This window comes from Bactrocera tryoni, chromosome 2 (assembly GCF_016617805.1).
Source record: "Bactrocera tryoni isolate S06 chromosome 2, CSIRO_BtryS06_freeze2, whole genome shotgun sequence".
In the NCBI taxonomy this organism is placed as follows: domain Eukaryota; kingdom Metazoa; phylum Arthropoda; class Insecta; order Diptera; family Tephritidae; genus Bactrocera; species Bactrocera tryoni.
Genome location: NC_052500.1, coordinates 77,825,156 through 77,841,623, shown reverse-complemented (window position 1 = coordinate 77,841,623; position 16,468 = coordinate 77,825,156). Strand labels below are relative to the sequence as shown.

General features: G+C 36.8%; 1 protein-coding gene and 1 long non-coding RNA gene across 2 annotated transcripts; both read left to right on the top strand.

Annotated features, from left to right (window-relative positions):
- Window positions 1-1,808: 1,808 nt before the first annotated feature.
- On the top strand, window positions 1,809-3,988 carry LOC120769579. The gene is made up of 2 exons (XR_005704856.1): window positions 1,809-1,960; window positions 3,339-3,988. It is a non-coding gene; the product is annotated as an uncharacterized LOC120769579 (long non-coding RNA).
- Window positions 3,989-4,269: 281 nt separating this feature from the next.
- LOC120768153 (insulin-like peptide receptor) lies at window positions 4,270-16,011 on the top strand. Its single transcript, XM_040094714.1, has 8 exons — window positions 4,270-5,149; window positions 8,220-8,300; window positions 8,366-8,532; window positions 10,316-10,438; window positions 13,023-13,149; window positions 13,212-13,429; window positions 13,494-13,803; window positions 14,534-16,011. Exons 1-8 carry the CDS (start codon window positions 4,565-4,567, stop codon window positions 15,959-15,961), a joined length of 3,039 nt encoding a protein of 1,012 aa, XP_039950648.1. The 5' UTR covers window positions 4,270-4,564; the 3' UTR covers window positions 15,962-16,011.
- The last annotated feature ends 457 nt before the right edge of the window (window positions 16,012-16,468 follow it).

Here is a 16,468-nt window from a genome sequence, read left to right as displayed (position 1 = left end):
AGTTTTATTCGTCGCATCGGGTCATGCTATACCTTTTTGGAAAGCTCATTTCACGCGCTAACGTGTGTTTGATTGATTGTCGTTTCTTTTAAGTCGTGAGTTATAGCGTCGCAAACATGGAGCAAAATAAAGAGAAAATACGGCATATTTTTCAGTACTACTACGATAAGGGCAAAAATGCATCTCAAGCCGCCAATAAAATTTGTGCAGTTTATGGACCCGATACAGTTTCCATTTCCACCGCACAACGATGGTTTCAACGTTTTCGTTCTGGTGTAGAGGTGTTCGAAGATGCGCCACGCTCCGGAAGGCCTGTCGTCGAAAATTGCGATAAAATCGCTGAATTGGTCGAAAGAGACCGGCATAGTAGCAGCCGTAGCATCGGTCAAGAGCTCGGCATGAGTCATCAAAAATTCATTTCAATTTCAATAAAAAAAAAAAATCAATAAAAATACCGCAAGACTTTTTTGACAAACCATTATAAACCTGTAATTGGCACAGGAGATCGCAAAAGCACCTGTGAGAAAATAAATTTAAAATCTAAACCAATAAAGCAACAACAACCAAATATGTCTAGCACAAATACCCCTACCGAAAAATGTAAAAATGAATGAAATCGGAAGATAACCCCGCTCACGGTATAACAGTACTTTTCAAAACTACTAAAAGCGCAATAAATCGATAACTAAATACACCAGAGACATTATGATATGAGAGAGCTTTATGGGAGCCGGTGTGAGAATTGGGCGATGGGTGTGGCACCGCCCACTTTTTGATGAGTCATTGCTTTTCTGATCCCCAATATGCTTGATATACAGATTTTGGAACTTCCTGGTGATTTTATACTGCATATATCGGCCAATATTTGAGTTATCTCTATGCCTAAAATAGATGAAATCGGGCGAAAACTTGACCTAGCCCTCATATAACAAACATATAACATCCGGGTGACTTTATTCCATATGATTGGTGATGGTACCTTAATGAAACTCAGAGAACATTATATTAGTATATGGCATATTTAAAGTATGTTATTGGCAAAAATATGTATATAAAATCGGTTCGATGAGACCACCCCCAACATTCGTTTTCTAACAAACCTTTTGTCGAGTATGTTGGTCAGTGTATGTGTTATAGTCTTATACATAGAGGAAAATACAGTTAAACTTCCATAACTCAAACACTTGAGTGGGCAATGGAAGTCAATTTTCATAAAAATTTCCTTCCACAACTCGAAACCTTTCAAACTCGAAGTTTTTTCGTGGATTATGATGATTCGAGTAAGGGAAGTTAAATTGTATATATAATAGCTTGGATTCCGACCCTCCATTGCTTTGATTCTTACAAGTTGCAAGAGTATAAAATATTCGGTTGCACCCAAACTTAATTCTTCTTAATTGTTTTTTTTTTTCACAATTGGAGTATATTTATAGAGGTTCTTTCCCAAGGCTACACGTTGTTAAAGAGTTTTTTAGAAATACTTAAGAGAGTTATTTTTTCAAAAAAATCCCAAAAATGTTGAAACGCCTTGCATTCTAAACAATTTCTCGAAAATTTCAAAATTCATGCATGTGTCTTTTCTGATATTATTAGTTTTCGTATAATGAAGTGACTTTTTTTAAACATTCTTAATCTATCGGAGCTCTAAAGAATTTTTGTGAAAAAGAATCCATATTTTTTAGTGAAGCCTAACTTGAATCGATTAACTGTGCTACCAAACCAACAAAAAGTAAATGAACGCATCGGAAATTATATTTATAACTGTTGATATTGTTGTTGTTCTATAGTAAAAATAATTTTACGCTTAGCGCAAGTGCTATGGGAACGCAACAATTGGCGCATTTAACCTTTAACACTCGCCCACGTTGTGTGTTCGGGCGTCTATTTTTTAATTGATATTGTCTTAATTTTTTTAATTTGTTTGTCCATTGTAAAGTTAAAAAGTGATATTTTTTGAAAGGTTAGAAAGCAATATTTTGTGAAAAATTGATGCTGTTTCAAATAATTATGGAAACAATTTAATAATTCAAACAAGTTTTGTGCAATGAGGAACACGTGTTTCTGACTTGAAATTGAGTGGTGAATTGCATGTGATTAATTATTTATTCATTTTTAATATTTCTTATTACTAATTATAAATATTAGAGATGAAAAAATTATCTAGTCAAAAAAAAATGTTATTATTAACTAATATTCAAAAATTAAAAAAATCATCTAGCCAAAAAAAAAATTATTTAAATTTAGACATCAATTTTATAAAATTTTATTTAAATGGTTAAAAATTATTTTCATAAATTTTTGTATTTTAAAAATTGCTCTTGAAAAAACGCAGTGATTTTTGAGATTTTGATGTACTATAATTCAGTAAATACCATCTGATCAAATTTGACTCGGACTGATGCATTTAAACTGCACGCGCAAACCGAATCGATAAAAAAAAGTTTCCTAGATTAGTAAAATCTTTTTATATGGTCATACTATGAAGTCCTTATATCAAATAACATGTGTTTGGCAGCTGTTCTTTACGGCACGAAAAGTTTGTCTGGCGATTTGTTCCGTGAAGAAAGTTGTACAACGTGTTTACTTGAAATTTTGTGTTTCCAATGGAATCAAAACTACAAATTCAAGGAAAATGTTGCAGAAGTGTTTTGGGGATTTTACTTTAACTCGAGCATAAGTATTTGGGTGACACAAAGCATTCAGTGAAGGTCGTGAAGTCATCGAAGACTTGCCTTATGAGAGAAAGACCAGAATCTTTTACAAAAACAACGTCGAATAGAGGCCGAAAAAGAAATGCTTAGCAACGTAGCTTAGGACCCTATATTCATCAAATGAGGCGTAACCGAAAGACCACGTCAAAGTGTGTCAAAAATTAAGATAATGCTCATCTTTTTCTTTGATTACCGCGGTGTGTTTCACCGTGAACTCGTTCCATGCGGTCAAACGGTTTATAAGTAACATTACTTAGTCAATTTGAGGCAACTGAAGTAATTTCTCGTAAACGACTGGATTTATTCCGACACATTATAGGAAACTTGTGACAGACTTTTTGGACGAACGCGAAAGGAGAGTCATCGCTCGGCCACCGTATTCGTTAGATTTGACATTTTTCTGTTTTAGCAGCTAAAAAATTCTTTACGTGGAAAGCACCACGAGTCTTTTAAAGCCATTAAAAGTCAGTCGCGGAAGACAGTGAAGGATTAAATCTTGGAATACTTTTGTTTAGGAGCCTCTTTTGACTTCGATAATAAACATTTTTACATAATTTTTTTTGTTAGTCCGGTTCAAATTTGATCACATGGTAATCCAGATTTTTTCTCATGCATGTCTACATTAAGGTGTTTTGCTTGTCGCCCCTGTTTACCTTACTAAACGGAACCAATTATTCGCAAAAAAAAACACAAATTTCTTTTCGTTCGACAACAAGAACAACATTTTGTTATATTGTGCTCATTTTGTATGGACGTCCTTAAAAATGTGCGCGACGAACATAAATTCGTATACTATCGAGATCGATGTGGCGTCATAAATTGTAATGTTAATTAAACGTAAGTTGGCACCTTAACTGCGAATTTTCACGACAAACGGCAAACGCAAACAACGACAGCAGTCAATATAAGACAATAATAAGGAGGGAGCACAAGTCAAGTGTATCACATGCATGCATATATGCAAACACACAATACACCGAGGTAACTGTCTAAGTGAGAAAAACAAATAACAACAAAAACGTGCGCATTTATAAAAGAAATAAAAGACAACAACAAAATTTAATCGAATAACGTAAAATCAAGTGAATCTCGCAGCAGGATCTGCAGCGCACAGCAGAGCAGCGGAGCCCACGCGAACAAATGATCACGTGCACAATGCTTATGAGCGCGCGAAAAGGTGAATATGTAGAGTGAAGAAGCGACTGATTGCAGTTAGTGGTGAACTGTGATGATAGAAATAAAAGAAAATAAAAAATAAAGAGAATAAAAAGTCGGAAGTGAAGATATTGAAGTGAGGAGCACGTGGACAAAGTAGTGTTGAGAAAAAAATAATTAAATATTAATTTATAAATTAAAAATAAAATAACAAAAATATAAATTAAATAGTGTTGAGAAAAAAAATCGTATTAAAATAAAAATAAAAATATAAAAATTTAATAAAAATAAAAAAATAAAAATATTTTATACTTTTTGTAAAAAAATTTCTATAAAAAAATATTTTGTAAAAAAAAACATAAAAAATTAAAAATGTCGATCGACTGTGATTTTTCTGTAAATATTTTGTAAGAGAAAAGTGAAAGTGTGTTTAAAAAATAATATCCCTTAACAATATTTCACGAAACTGTTGCCAATAAGTTGAGTAATTCGTTGACCTGCCAAATACTCCTTACAGGAGCACAGCAATCGCGGTAGTGTACAATAATAATAAAAAAAATTAAATAAAATAAAAAAAAAAATAATATAGTAAATTATAAAAAAAATCCACAAAACATATATTTTCAAAAATTCAACTCAATCTTAACAACCATAAAGTGTCGAAATCAGCTGATACGCCGCATAAAACAGCACCGAGGATGGCAATTTGCCAGCCAGCCTTGTCAGCACCGCACACCCGCTCCATCGTAAAGCCGCGACGGCTACAACAATGCGCAAATAAAAATGTTTGCCACAACAACAGCAGCGATTCGCTAAGCAGCATTTGTGCGCCACATTTGGCATGCGCCAACCACAAGTTCCTATTAATTGTGTTCCTTTGCACTGTGGGCTTACTGCTCACCGTGTGTCGTCTGCCCACCGTCAATGCAGCTACAAATCCGCGCGTAGCGCCTAGGCCAGTGCGCACCGAGCCGGGCGAGTGTCGTAGCATTGATGTGCGTAATGACTGTGAGAGTTTCGAACAATTACATAACTGCACTGTTATACGCGGTTTCCTGTTGATTGTCCAGGTACCGGCGGAGAACTATGATACGAAGGAACCGTGTCATCATGAGAATTATACTTTTCCGCTACTGCGTGAAATCAGCGATTTTCTGATATTTCACGATGCGCGCGGTTTGCGTAGCATACGTAATCTATTCCCCAACTTGGCTGTGATACGTGGTCGCCGTTTATTTCTCAACTATGCTCTTGGCATTACGAATATGCCCGATTTGGAAGCGGTAAGTGTAGATATTATCTTCTCAAATTTGACTTGCTTTGCGTTTTGCTGGTTCTTTTTAGTTAAGTTGTTTGATATAAGCTACTTTCAAGTTAATTGAGGTTACTTAATGCGAAAAACGGTATTTTATGCAGATGAATATCTTCGGAGATTTAGCATTGTTTTGTGGAATTATTCGTGTCAAATTTATTTAAGATATCTTGTCGTCGGTTAGTTCGTATGTCAGCTATAAGCTATAGTAGTTCGGTATCGGCGGTTCGAATAGATTTTAGGGAAAAAGGAACGTGTGCAAAATATCGGATCGATATCTCCAAAACTAGATGGACTATTTCGCGTATATGCAGATGAACTAACGAACTTGGATAAGTAGACTCAGATTATTATGTTGATCATTCATATACATATGTACATGTATGTATACAAAGGGTGAGACATTTCGAGGTTCCCTACTATTTTTAAGAAAAAACACACAAAATTCAAAATTATTGGGGAATGTTTATTATCAATCGATAATAGTTACTTTGACATTTATTTCTTGAAGATTATTTCTCTTAAATGTTGGTCGCGGCTACGTCTCAGATGGTCCATCCGTTGAGTCCAGTTTTTGAGCATTTCGACTGGTAACTGGCGAATGACACGCGTGATGTTTTACACCAAGACCAAAGGAGCGATTGTCCACATAGTTTTCAGACTATACATATCCCCATAGGAAAATGGCCAATCGACCGAAGTGTTCGCTCAATAAATCCATTGATTTATGCGATGTGTGGAAATTTGCGGCGTATTGTTGAAACCAATTGTCGGCAAGATCATGAGCTTCAATTCTAGCCATCAAATAGTCAGTTAAGTTCTCACCGGCGTATTTTTTTTATAAAATATGAACCAACGATTCCACCGGCCCACAAACCACACCAAACTTTTGCTTTTTCTGGATGAAATGAATCTCTTAAGGTTGCTCTTCGTCCCAAATGTGGCAATTCTGCTTGTTTACACACCAATTGAGTCAGAAATAGGCCTCATAGCTCAACAAAATTTGGCTCGAAAACGTCGGATATTTTTGTAACCTTTCCTGGTCGAGCGGCTTCAGTTCGTGCCACAAGCTGTATTTTATGCTCTTGCAATTTAAGATCTCGACATAAAATGCGCCAAGGCGTTCCATACGTCTGTCCGGATTGCCGCTGCGAATATTCGGTCGAATATTATTGAATAATGAATGCTAGGTCTCACGTTAGTAATGGGTGATCCAATTAGAGGTACTAAAGTATGTATAATCTAAAACAACTGACGAACAAATTTTTATAATTCCTAAAATTCCTTTGAAAAGGAAGTTTATCAGTTTGAAAAACAATTACCATCCGTCAATTTTTTCACAATCACCTCATAGTATCAACACTTTAAGATTAATCAATAAAAATATCACTAGCAGAAACTAGGAGCTCTCTCAGCTTTTCACGCTCCCAACTTGCGCTCTCTTCTGCTAAATTTCGCTGAATTTTCGGGTTAAGAAACGCTTTTCCAGCAGAAATTGTGGTAGCTGGCAACAGTAAGGAGATAAGAAACAAAGCTAATGATTTTATTTTTTTTATTCAAATATGCATATGTAGTATATAGCATACCGATCTTTGTGTCGGAAAATGTGTTTTGTAAGAAAACATCAGCCAAAAGTCATCGTATATGGTGAATGTTTATGGTGAATATTCTCTAGCTGAGCAAACGTACCAAAGTGGTTTGACCGACTTAAAAATGGTGATTTTGGCTTCGAATACGAAGAACGTCTTAAATGCACATAAAAGTTTGAAGATAAGGAACTGAACGCATTACTCGACACAATCAAAAGCAAGGAAAATGGGGGTAATATGAATTGAAGCCAAGAGACTATGAAAAGGGTTTTTCGAACAAAAGATTCTGTTGTTTCATGAGCTTCTAAAACTGGGCAAATTTGTGACTTTATACGTAATAATTTTTTACCATTATAAAGCTCAGTCTTATAATTAAAGACCGGCGGCTAAGAAGTTTTGCTTCACTCGCCTTATAGCCAAGACCTTGTCCCTCCTAACTACCTCTTGTTTCGGTCGATGTAGAACGCCTTCACACTAAAATAATGTAACAAGGATTGATTTGATTCATTCCTGCTCGTCAAGCAGGTTCAATTCTTATGGAATAGAATCCACAAATTGCCAGAAAGATGGGAAAATATTATAGCTTCAGATGGGCAATACTTTGAATAATACTATTTTTCTTAAGTAAGCGTTCAAATTAAAAAAAAAAATCGCACGAATATATGTAGTTAGATTTGATCTACATGAGAATTTTGTTACAAAAAGTCATAGTAGAGTTAAACGAGTCCAACTCAGGTTAATGCGAACATTGACGTCTTTTCTCACTTTTTCGACATTAATTAAGTCTTTAAGCTTCAAATCAAATCTGGAGAGCCTACTTAAAAATCTTTAATACTTCATATGCTGATACATGATACTTGTACATTAGAAACAGCAAGTTTGAGAATATTAGGTCTGTTTTGTGGCGACACACGCCAGCAAAATGGGGGTGACGATCGGGAAGACTGCAGGAAATGTGTAGAGCTAGACACCAGGGAAACAATGGAGCATCACTTGTGCACTTGTCCCGCATTGGGAAGACTACGCTGTAAGCATCTGGGATCTCCACGGTCCCTCCAGTGTATCATGGAGAAGGTATCGATTGTGAGGCCACAGAGTCTGTTAAAATTCGCGTCAAGAGCGTAGGGAGGGCATACTAATGGATCGCTACTCCTCATAGACCCAGCAACTGACATCCATCTGGTATCGCAAAGGCTCAAAACTTTTCTATGCGTGGCTTATTGGCCTACCAAATTAATCTAACCTAACCTTTAGGTTAAAACATGCTGTCGGTTTTGTCGAATTAGTAGCCAGAATTTAAGTTTTGTGTAAAATTCTCTTTGACCTTTAAGTTTTGAATTTATTTTAGTTTCTCATTAAATATACATACAAAGGTGCATACATATATATATTAAAGCGAAATACATATATTATTAAAGCGAAACTTTATATACATTGTTCCAATTTTTTCAGTTGGAATTCCCTTCATTAATAGCGATACAACGTGGCCACATTTACATAAACAACTGTCCGAAGCTCTGCAATTTAGACAAGGTATATTTCTTTTTATATGTTCTCATTGCTTTATTGAAAAACTAATTATAAATCACAAATTTTAGATTGATTTTGATCGCATCACATTGTCGGTGGGTGAAAATCATGTTTTTCCCAAGGCGCCAGAAGATTGCCCCAAGAAAACCGTTTGTCAAAACTGTGTTACCGAACATTGTTGGTCGAATGATGTTTGTCAGCGTTTTGAGAATGACAATCTAATTGATGCAGCCAAGTAAGTAATAATTTATTGAAATAAAATTTATTTGAAAAGAGTTTTGAAAAGTTTGAAATATCAGATTAAACGGTTACATACAGTTAGATGGCCGAAAAAAACGAATTTTCCAGAATTTTTTCTGAGAAAACTTTTAAATTTATTGATCCAAAAATTGGGACACATATTATGGTATCTTTAAACTGTATTTTAAGACGTAGTATTGGTAAAATATTTATTTTGAAAGGAACTACAGCAGATCACCGGGAACTCCACTCAGAAAAGACGTATTGCGGTGACTATATCTCTGAACTGGATCCTCCAAACCCAAAACCAAACAGACTTCGTTAAAGTAATGTTAAATATAGTAAAGCAAATAGAAGAAATAAGCAAAATAAATTTTTTTGACAAAATGGCGGTTTCTCAAAAGAAAAAATCGATTTTAGACCAGAATTTCGGCCTTAAAGTGCTTACAAAAAAAATTTATCGGTGAGAAAAATTCTTCTTTTAATTACAAAAAAATATATTTAAGAAGCTCGTGTTAAATTTTGAGACTAGTCGGCTTAGCCGTTTTCGATGTTGGTCACCGACTTTCAAAACATCATTTTGAGAAAAACGCGTTTAAAGTTTGGAATGCACTTCCAAGCACACTGAAAGGCCTTTTCAAATTTGCGTGTAACTTCGAAAATATTCAACGGAACGATATGAAATTTTCTGTGCGTATTCTGAAATATATGTACATTAAGAAAATAAAATATAAAAAATTGATTTCTTGAAAATTCTAACTGTATATAATGCCTTAAAAGTCATTTAACTATCAAGCAATATCAAACGATTTTAATTCTGATAGATTCGGATAAAGAAAACAGTCAGCAACCAACGAAGGCTAATGCGCATGCAGCCTTAGGGTTTGCGAATATAAAAAAACACTCACTTGAAATTTCACGGTTAAATCTATTTCACTGATTATTAAAAAATGTTATTGCAAATGACCACCCAAATATTGCACTGATGCTGTCTTTGATTGAATTTTGTTTTGCTGATCTATTTTGCATAATGTGCAATATACTAAATATACTATATATATACATACTATATACTGGACCCGCCACAACCATCAAGATCTTAATTCCTGTGCGCGGAACCAATTAATGGTTAAAAACAAATCAATTTCTGAAAACTTTTTTTTAACTGTCTTCTTTGAATTATAATAATATTATTTATTCCTAAAACAATTCTTAGGCCCGGTTTCACAGTCCATACTTATGTTGTACTTAAGATAAAACAGGAAAATATTGTTTTACAGTTCATACTTTTGTAATGCTTAAGTACTGAAAAGGGGAGACTTAAGCAGTGCTTAAATAACAGCTGATTTTTGTTTTGAATTTGCTTTGAATTTTCAGCGACATCTTTCGTAGCGTAGGGCAAGTGTCCGTTCGTTTGCACTCAATAACAGCTTATTACTTTTCCTTCAGTTCCCATAGGTGCTCCGACTCGCTAGTGATGAAATTTGGGGTTCTTTTGTTGTTTTCATCAATTTTTGATATAATTTTCCTCGCAAATTTATGTATTGTCTGTTATAATTTAAATATTTCAAACATATTTTTGTGAATGACATTTGTAAAACATATGTTGCCCATAACGTTGCCATATATCATAATAAAATTTTATAGAAATTGAGCATTGACTGTGAAACGCAAACGACCACTCAGTTTGCGACAATACTTAGCTAAGATTTTATTTAGGCACAACTTAAGTATGGACTGTGAAACCGGGCATTAATGTCTTCTTCCAATTTCTTTAGAGGTATTCAGCATTGTCACAGTGAATGTCTCGGCGGCTGCTACAATAGTTCAAGTGATGGTTGCTACACGTGTAAAAATCGGGAGGACCACGGTAACTGCGTGAAGGAGTGTCCACCAGATAAGTGAGTATAGACCAATCAATGAGAAAATATGTATATAACTTATAAACTTAACTAAACCTACGATATGTAACGAACTCTTTGTCCTAATGGGTCTATAACTATACTCTTGCGGTTTTTGTTTTTAAAATTTGAACGTTTATTTAAAAAAATAAAGTACAATAGTAGCGAGTGATCCAAGTAGGAGTACTTTTCTCAATAGCCTGTTTTCGACTGATCACGCGTTTCAACATGGAAAGACTTACGCTTGAACAAAGTTTACAAATCGTTCAACTTTATTACGAATATGCATGTTCTGTAGAGAATGTGTTTCGCGCGCATCGCTGAACATAATTGGCCTACTGAGCGTACTATTCGCAACATCATCACCTATCTTGATATCCCGCATTAATTATTGGATAATATTCGACCTAATAGATCACGTGCAGCACTCAATGGAGAAAATATAGCCGTGGCTGAGAGTCCACGTAGACCGTGGAGCGTCGTTTCGGCGCCGTTCGTAGCAACTCGAACTGACGTATGGAACGACTTGGCCATTTTACTTCGAGGTCTTAAATTGAAAGCATAGAAACTACAGTTATTGCGAGAACTAAAGCCGTTCGTCCTTCCCAAACGACAACGAATCGCTCTATGGGCTCCTGAAAAGTTGCAAGAAAATCTGACGTTTTTTTAAGCAAACAAAATTGCCGCATTTGGGACAAAGAGCAAACCTAAAAAATTCAAGAGCTACCATTTCGTTTGGCTACCAAGATCGTGTGATATCACACCGTTAGACTTTTTCCTGTGAGAATATGTAAAATCTAAAATCTATGCGTCCCCTTCGATTTAAAGCAAAACGTCACGAATGTCATTCGCCAGTTACCAGTTGAAATGCACGAACGAGTCATAAAAAATTGGACTCAACGGATGGACGATCTAAGACGTAGTCGCGACCAACATTTGAAAGAGATAATCTTCAAAAAATAAATGCCAAATTATGTTCTTTTTGAATGATAATTTGAGCAATTCACAACCTGTCGTAAAGCATCGTAAAATCGTAGAATTATAAAAAAAACAAGTGTAAAAATTTATAATTTTACGATTTTACGATGCTTTACGGCAGGTTGTGAATTGAACAATTAAGTTTGAAGTTTCTGTGTTTTTTCTTTAAAAACATAGGGAACCTCGAAATGGATCACTCTTATAATTCAGATTATTGCTCAGAATAGTGTCGGCCTAGCGACTAAGAATGAATTAAGCCAATTTATGATACCCTATTCTGATGTGAACCGTATTCCAGTGAGAGTGTTCCGAAACGACTGAAGCGAATTGTAGTCAGAAGGGGATAAGGTGGGTTAGGCAAAATTTCCCAGCCGCTGTTGGGTTGGCCAGATTTCACATATGATTTTTTGCGTTTAGAATTGATCTGTTTTATACCATCTTTCATACTCATATTTGGATTAAAAACGACTTATTTTTGATGTGTGTAGGCCGCATTTTTGATATGCAAAATCGTCTTTCAAAGTCTCTTGACTTCAATTCATATGACACCGGATTTCGTTTCTTTTGAATGTATCCGGCTTCTTTTAAAAGGTTGCTTGATTCCTTCCCAAAGATTTTGCGAGCTTGTCTTTTGCAGTAATCTTCATCGCGTAAAGCTTGCTTTTAAACCATTACCCCCAAAGAATTTGCGGGCTCTTCCTGTGTTTGGCAACAATATTTATCGAGTAATGCTTCCAATTTCTCATCTTCAAACTTTTTTGACCGCTCAGGATGTTATTCATATTCCTAGCCAAAATCACCGCTTTTAAGTCGGCCAAACCATTTTGGCACGTTTGATCACCTAGAACATATTCACCATAAACATTCACCAAAATACGATGACGTTCGGCTGAAGTTTTATTCATATTAAAAGAGTTAATAAGCACTACCGGCAAAAAAACTTTTTCAGGAACAAGTTCGACATATTTGTGTGAAAAAATTATTGTTGTTTAGGCTCAGCTTAATTCTTCTTGTCACTGTTTGGCGCCAATTGTTGATTCCAAGTGTACCCACATCCTTGTCCACCTGGTCTTTCCAAAGGAGTGGAGGTCTTCCTTTTCCTCCGCTTCCCCTGGCGGGTACTGCGTCGAATATTCTCAGAGCTGGAGTGTTTTCAACTATTCGGACAACATGATATAGCCAGTGCAGCCGCTCTCTTTTGATTCGCATTCCATCGACTGTGGTATTTGCCGTTGCTAATGCGCAAAGGACCATAAATATTGCGAAGAACCTTTCTCTCGAAAACTCGTAACGCTAACTCATCAGATGGTGTCATCGTCTATGCTTCTGCACCATATAGCAGAATGGGGTTGATGAGTGACTTGTAGAGCTTGGTCCTTGTTCGTTGAGAGAGGACTTTTCAGATGAATGACATTTACCGAGAAAGACGGGGGAGGACAGTAGCTTTCCGACATATGTCTGGAATATTGGTACAATGGAATACTCAGCAAATGTATTAAATCATCTCTTGGTACACTGTAGCAATATAGTTATATATTCAATGAATAGAAGATACTACCCCGGACGCTCGGATTCAACATATTGTAATAACTATGTTATATTTCAGATACTTATTGGAAATTGATCAAACCTGTCATACGAAGGATGAGTGTGTGAAACTCTTTAATATAACTAGCATGACTGTAAAGGACAACAAATGCTTGATACAGTGTCCGGAAGGTTGGGTATTTGATGTAAGCGTATATATTTTAAAAATTTTAGGCTAAAATTGCTTAAACCTCAATTTCCTACCTAGGTCAATGGACGTGACATAATTAATTGCATACCATGCGATGTGGAAATGCGCGACAATATCTATACCATATTCAATTTGGGCGATGCCGATCGTCTGCGCGGCTGCAAGTCGCTCAACGCGAGCGTAATCATATCCATACGCAATACGGTCAACGAGGATGATTTAGTGAACAGTTTGGGTAATTTACAAGAGATCGGTGGCTATTTGAAAATCATCGGGTAAGCCATAATTTTCCATAAATAATTTATTGTTTTATTCAAACTGCTGGCATTTTTTCTTTAGTTCCGACGGACTTACGAGTTTAAAGTTTCTTAAAGGTTTACAGAGGATCTCCGGTAGAGGGGAACTTTTGGAAGCCGGCTTGTACGGACTCGTTTTATATGATAACGAGAACTTGAAAGATTTGTGGCAACCGCAGAAGAATTTCGAGGTGGTACATGGCAGCATGTATGTGGAGATGAATAAAAAGTTGTGCAATCGTAAATTGCGTGAATTCGCGCGAAAAGTGAGACACGATGTACTGAAAGACGCATTACAAGTAAACGATCAGGAGGTGCTGTGTGATCCCGCGAAATTGTCTTTGCACATTGAGGTGAGTATGCTGAGCATATTGATGTCTTTTTGGCGGAGAGTCACTTGTTATTTTTGGAAGCAACTTAAAGAGTATGAAAGCATGCCACATTCAAGAACATCGATTCGTGTCGTTCCCATGACAGTCCGGTCTACGTAAACGGAACGGACTCTGATTTTTTCCGGCCTAGGACTGCCAACAGAATTTCTTTTCGATTATAGAGACTTGAGTGGCTAGTTTGATAGTTCGATAGAAGAGACTTTAGGAAAATTATCAGAATACTTACTGGTCACTGACTGATAGCGGCACATGCCCGCAGAATGAGGTTTACAGATCGGGAAGACTGCAGGAAATGTTTAGAGCAGGGCTCCAGGAAAACATTCTCTTATGCAATTGTCTCGCATTGGCAAGACTACGCTGTAAGCATCTGGGGTCCTCACGGTATGTTACACTGGAGGAGGTATCGATAGTGAGGCCGAAGAGTCTGTTAAAATTCGCATCAAGCGCAGGCATCCTAAAGGTTGAATACTTCTCTTGGACCTAGGAACTGAACTCCATCTGGTATCGCAAAGAACCAAGGCTGGTCGATGCATGGCTTATTGGCCTACCAGTTTAAACTAATCGAACCCAACCTACAGCATTCCACTTTCCCAATATCTCACAAACCCGCTCATATCTACACATTAAGTTTTTCACTCCTTAAGAAACTGTTGCCTGTTACTGTAGCTCTGTTTTTTTCATAACCCCACAGATATTATCTCATCGTTCAGCGAAATTCAGCTGGCCCAAAGAGCAAACATCTAGCGAAGTGGAAATCATGTATCGTCCGATAGCAGCGAATGAGGAGTTTGTAGAGCACAGCGAGCTGGATACACATATCTGCAGAAGAATTCAATGGACTCGCATACTCGCTTTTCCAAAGGACTTAGAAAGCAATGAGACACACTACATATATACCGCAAAGGATTTGAAGCCAAGAACACGTTACGCATGTCTGGTGAAAACCTTCGGACTCGCCGACATACACGATACTCGAAGTGATTTGATGTATATGACCACGAGAGTGGACCTGCCGGCACCGCCAACAATCAATATCGTGCGGAAAAATGATGTTTCACTCACAGTGCAACTGGAACATTCGCCTGACGATGTCGTAACCTATTATAAACTGGAGGTCTATAATCTGACCGACAATAAACTGTTGTTGGATCATCGTGATTTCTGCGTGCAACCGAGTCACATGTATCACGACAAGGACACATTTGTCAGCAATGACGAGGATGAGGATGCATGTTGCAGGCGCAAGGAAGAAGAAGCAGACGATCATCGCTTCGTGCACAATATGCGCAAACTATTCGAGTGTAATTTGGATAAAATGGAAAATTGTCGTCCCGACACCAACTTGGCCGAGCTGTCGCCCGGTACGGTTTCGCCACTGAACGCATGGTTAAGAAAGAATTTGGATGCAACGTCGCGTAATGCGACAATCATTACGCATTTGAAACGTTTTAGCCTGTATACGCTACAGGTGCAGTCCTGCAACGAAGCAGGTTGTGGTGCATACGCTTTTCACTCGACGCGCACGAACTTCTCCATTAGCGGCGACAGTTTGGAATCGCTAATGGCTTGTCGTGTTGGCGGTCTCAATGAGTTTCACGTATACTTTCCGGAACCGCAGAATGCGAACGGTATGATCACCTCTTATGTGGTGCATTTCCGTCTACATCAACCAGATGCCGATACTTTTCGATCACACAACGAGTGCGTAACACGTTCCCAACATGAATTTAATAATTATCAATTAATCGCACAATTGCATGCGCCCTTCAATGAGGTAGCGGTGCGTGTTTTCTCGCTGGCCGGTGGCTTCCTCACGCCTTGGATGCCGATCACTATTTGTCCGTTTCAATCGGCTATCGTTAAAATGGGCGCTGTTACCGAGCAAAAAAAGGGCTATGCCGGCAAGATAATTATGTCTTGCTTCTTGTTCGGTGTTTGCTCCTTCATTGCGTGGGGTTGCTTCAAATGGGGTTGGTGGCGTTGGCGTCGGTTCGAAGAAATACGCCGTCATCTCTCACGCGTGTGGAACTGGGAGTCACGGCGTATTGGTGATGGTGGTCAATCGCTTGTTGAATATCGCAATGTGCCCGAAGAAGAACGACTGGAGAGTTCGGGGTAGTGTTGACCAATGGAAAACTTTTAAAAATATGTCTAATGGGGTTAAACAAATTTAAAGAAATTAATTGTTGTATTATATTCTTGTTTTTACTTTTTAATTTTTTTCGTTACAAAATCAAAGTGTTATAAATATTTGAAAAAAAAAGTTTCCTTTGTTTAATGTATATTTGTTAACAATGCGTTAAATATTTTACCGTTAGTGTAATACAAGATTATTTCAATTTAGTATTATTTATGTTTTGTAGTATTGATCTTTAAGCGTTTTAAATATTGTATGCAAATTTCAAGGTAAAAACTTTTAAGTTCATACAAATATTTATATTTAAAATAATAGGCTCTTAGCAAATTAAAAAAAAAATCTTTAATTGAAACCAAAATGTGAATTTAGCTAAGCGAGCTTGATTTGAATAAAAATTATTACTTCTCTTAACCGCCTTATTTTAGTCTCTTACGTTGAGTTAGTTCGTTTCTGACGAGGTATTATGACTGGAGAGATAATGGGTTGTCA

Coding starts and splice junctions, on each gene's coding strand:
- LOC120768153 (XM_040094714.1), top strand. CDS start 4,565: ATGGCAATTTGCCAGCCAGCCTTGTCAGCACCGCACACCCGCTCCATC. Junction 8,533..10,315: donor AATCTAATTGATGCAGCCAA/GTAAGTAATAAT, acceptor CAATTTCTTTAG/AGGTATTCAGCATTGTCACA. Junction 13,430..13,493: donor GGCTATTTGAAAATCATCGG/GTAAGCCATAAT, acceptor TTTTTTCTTTAG/TTCCGACGGACTTACGAGTT.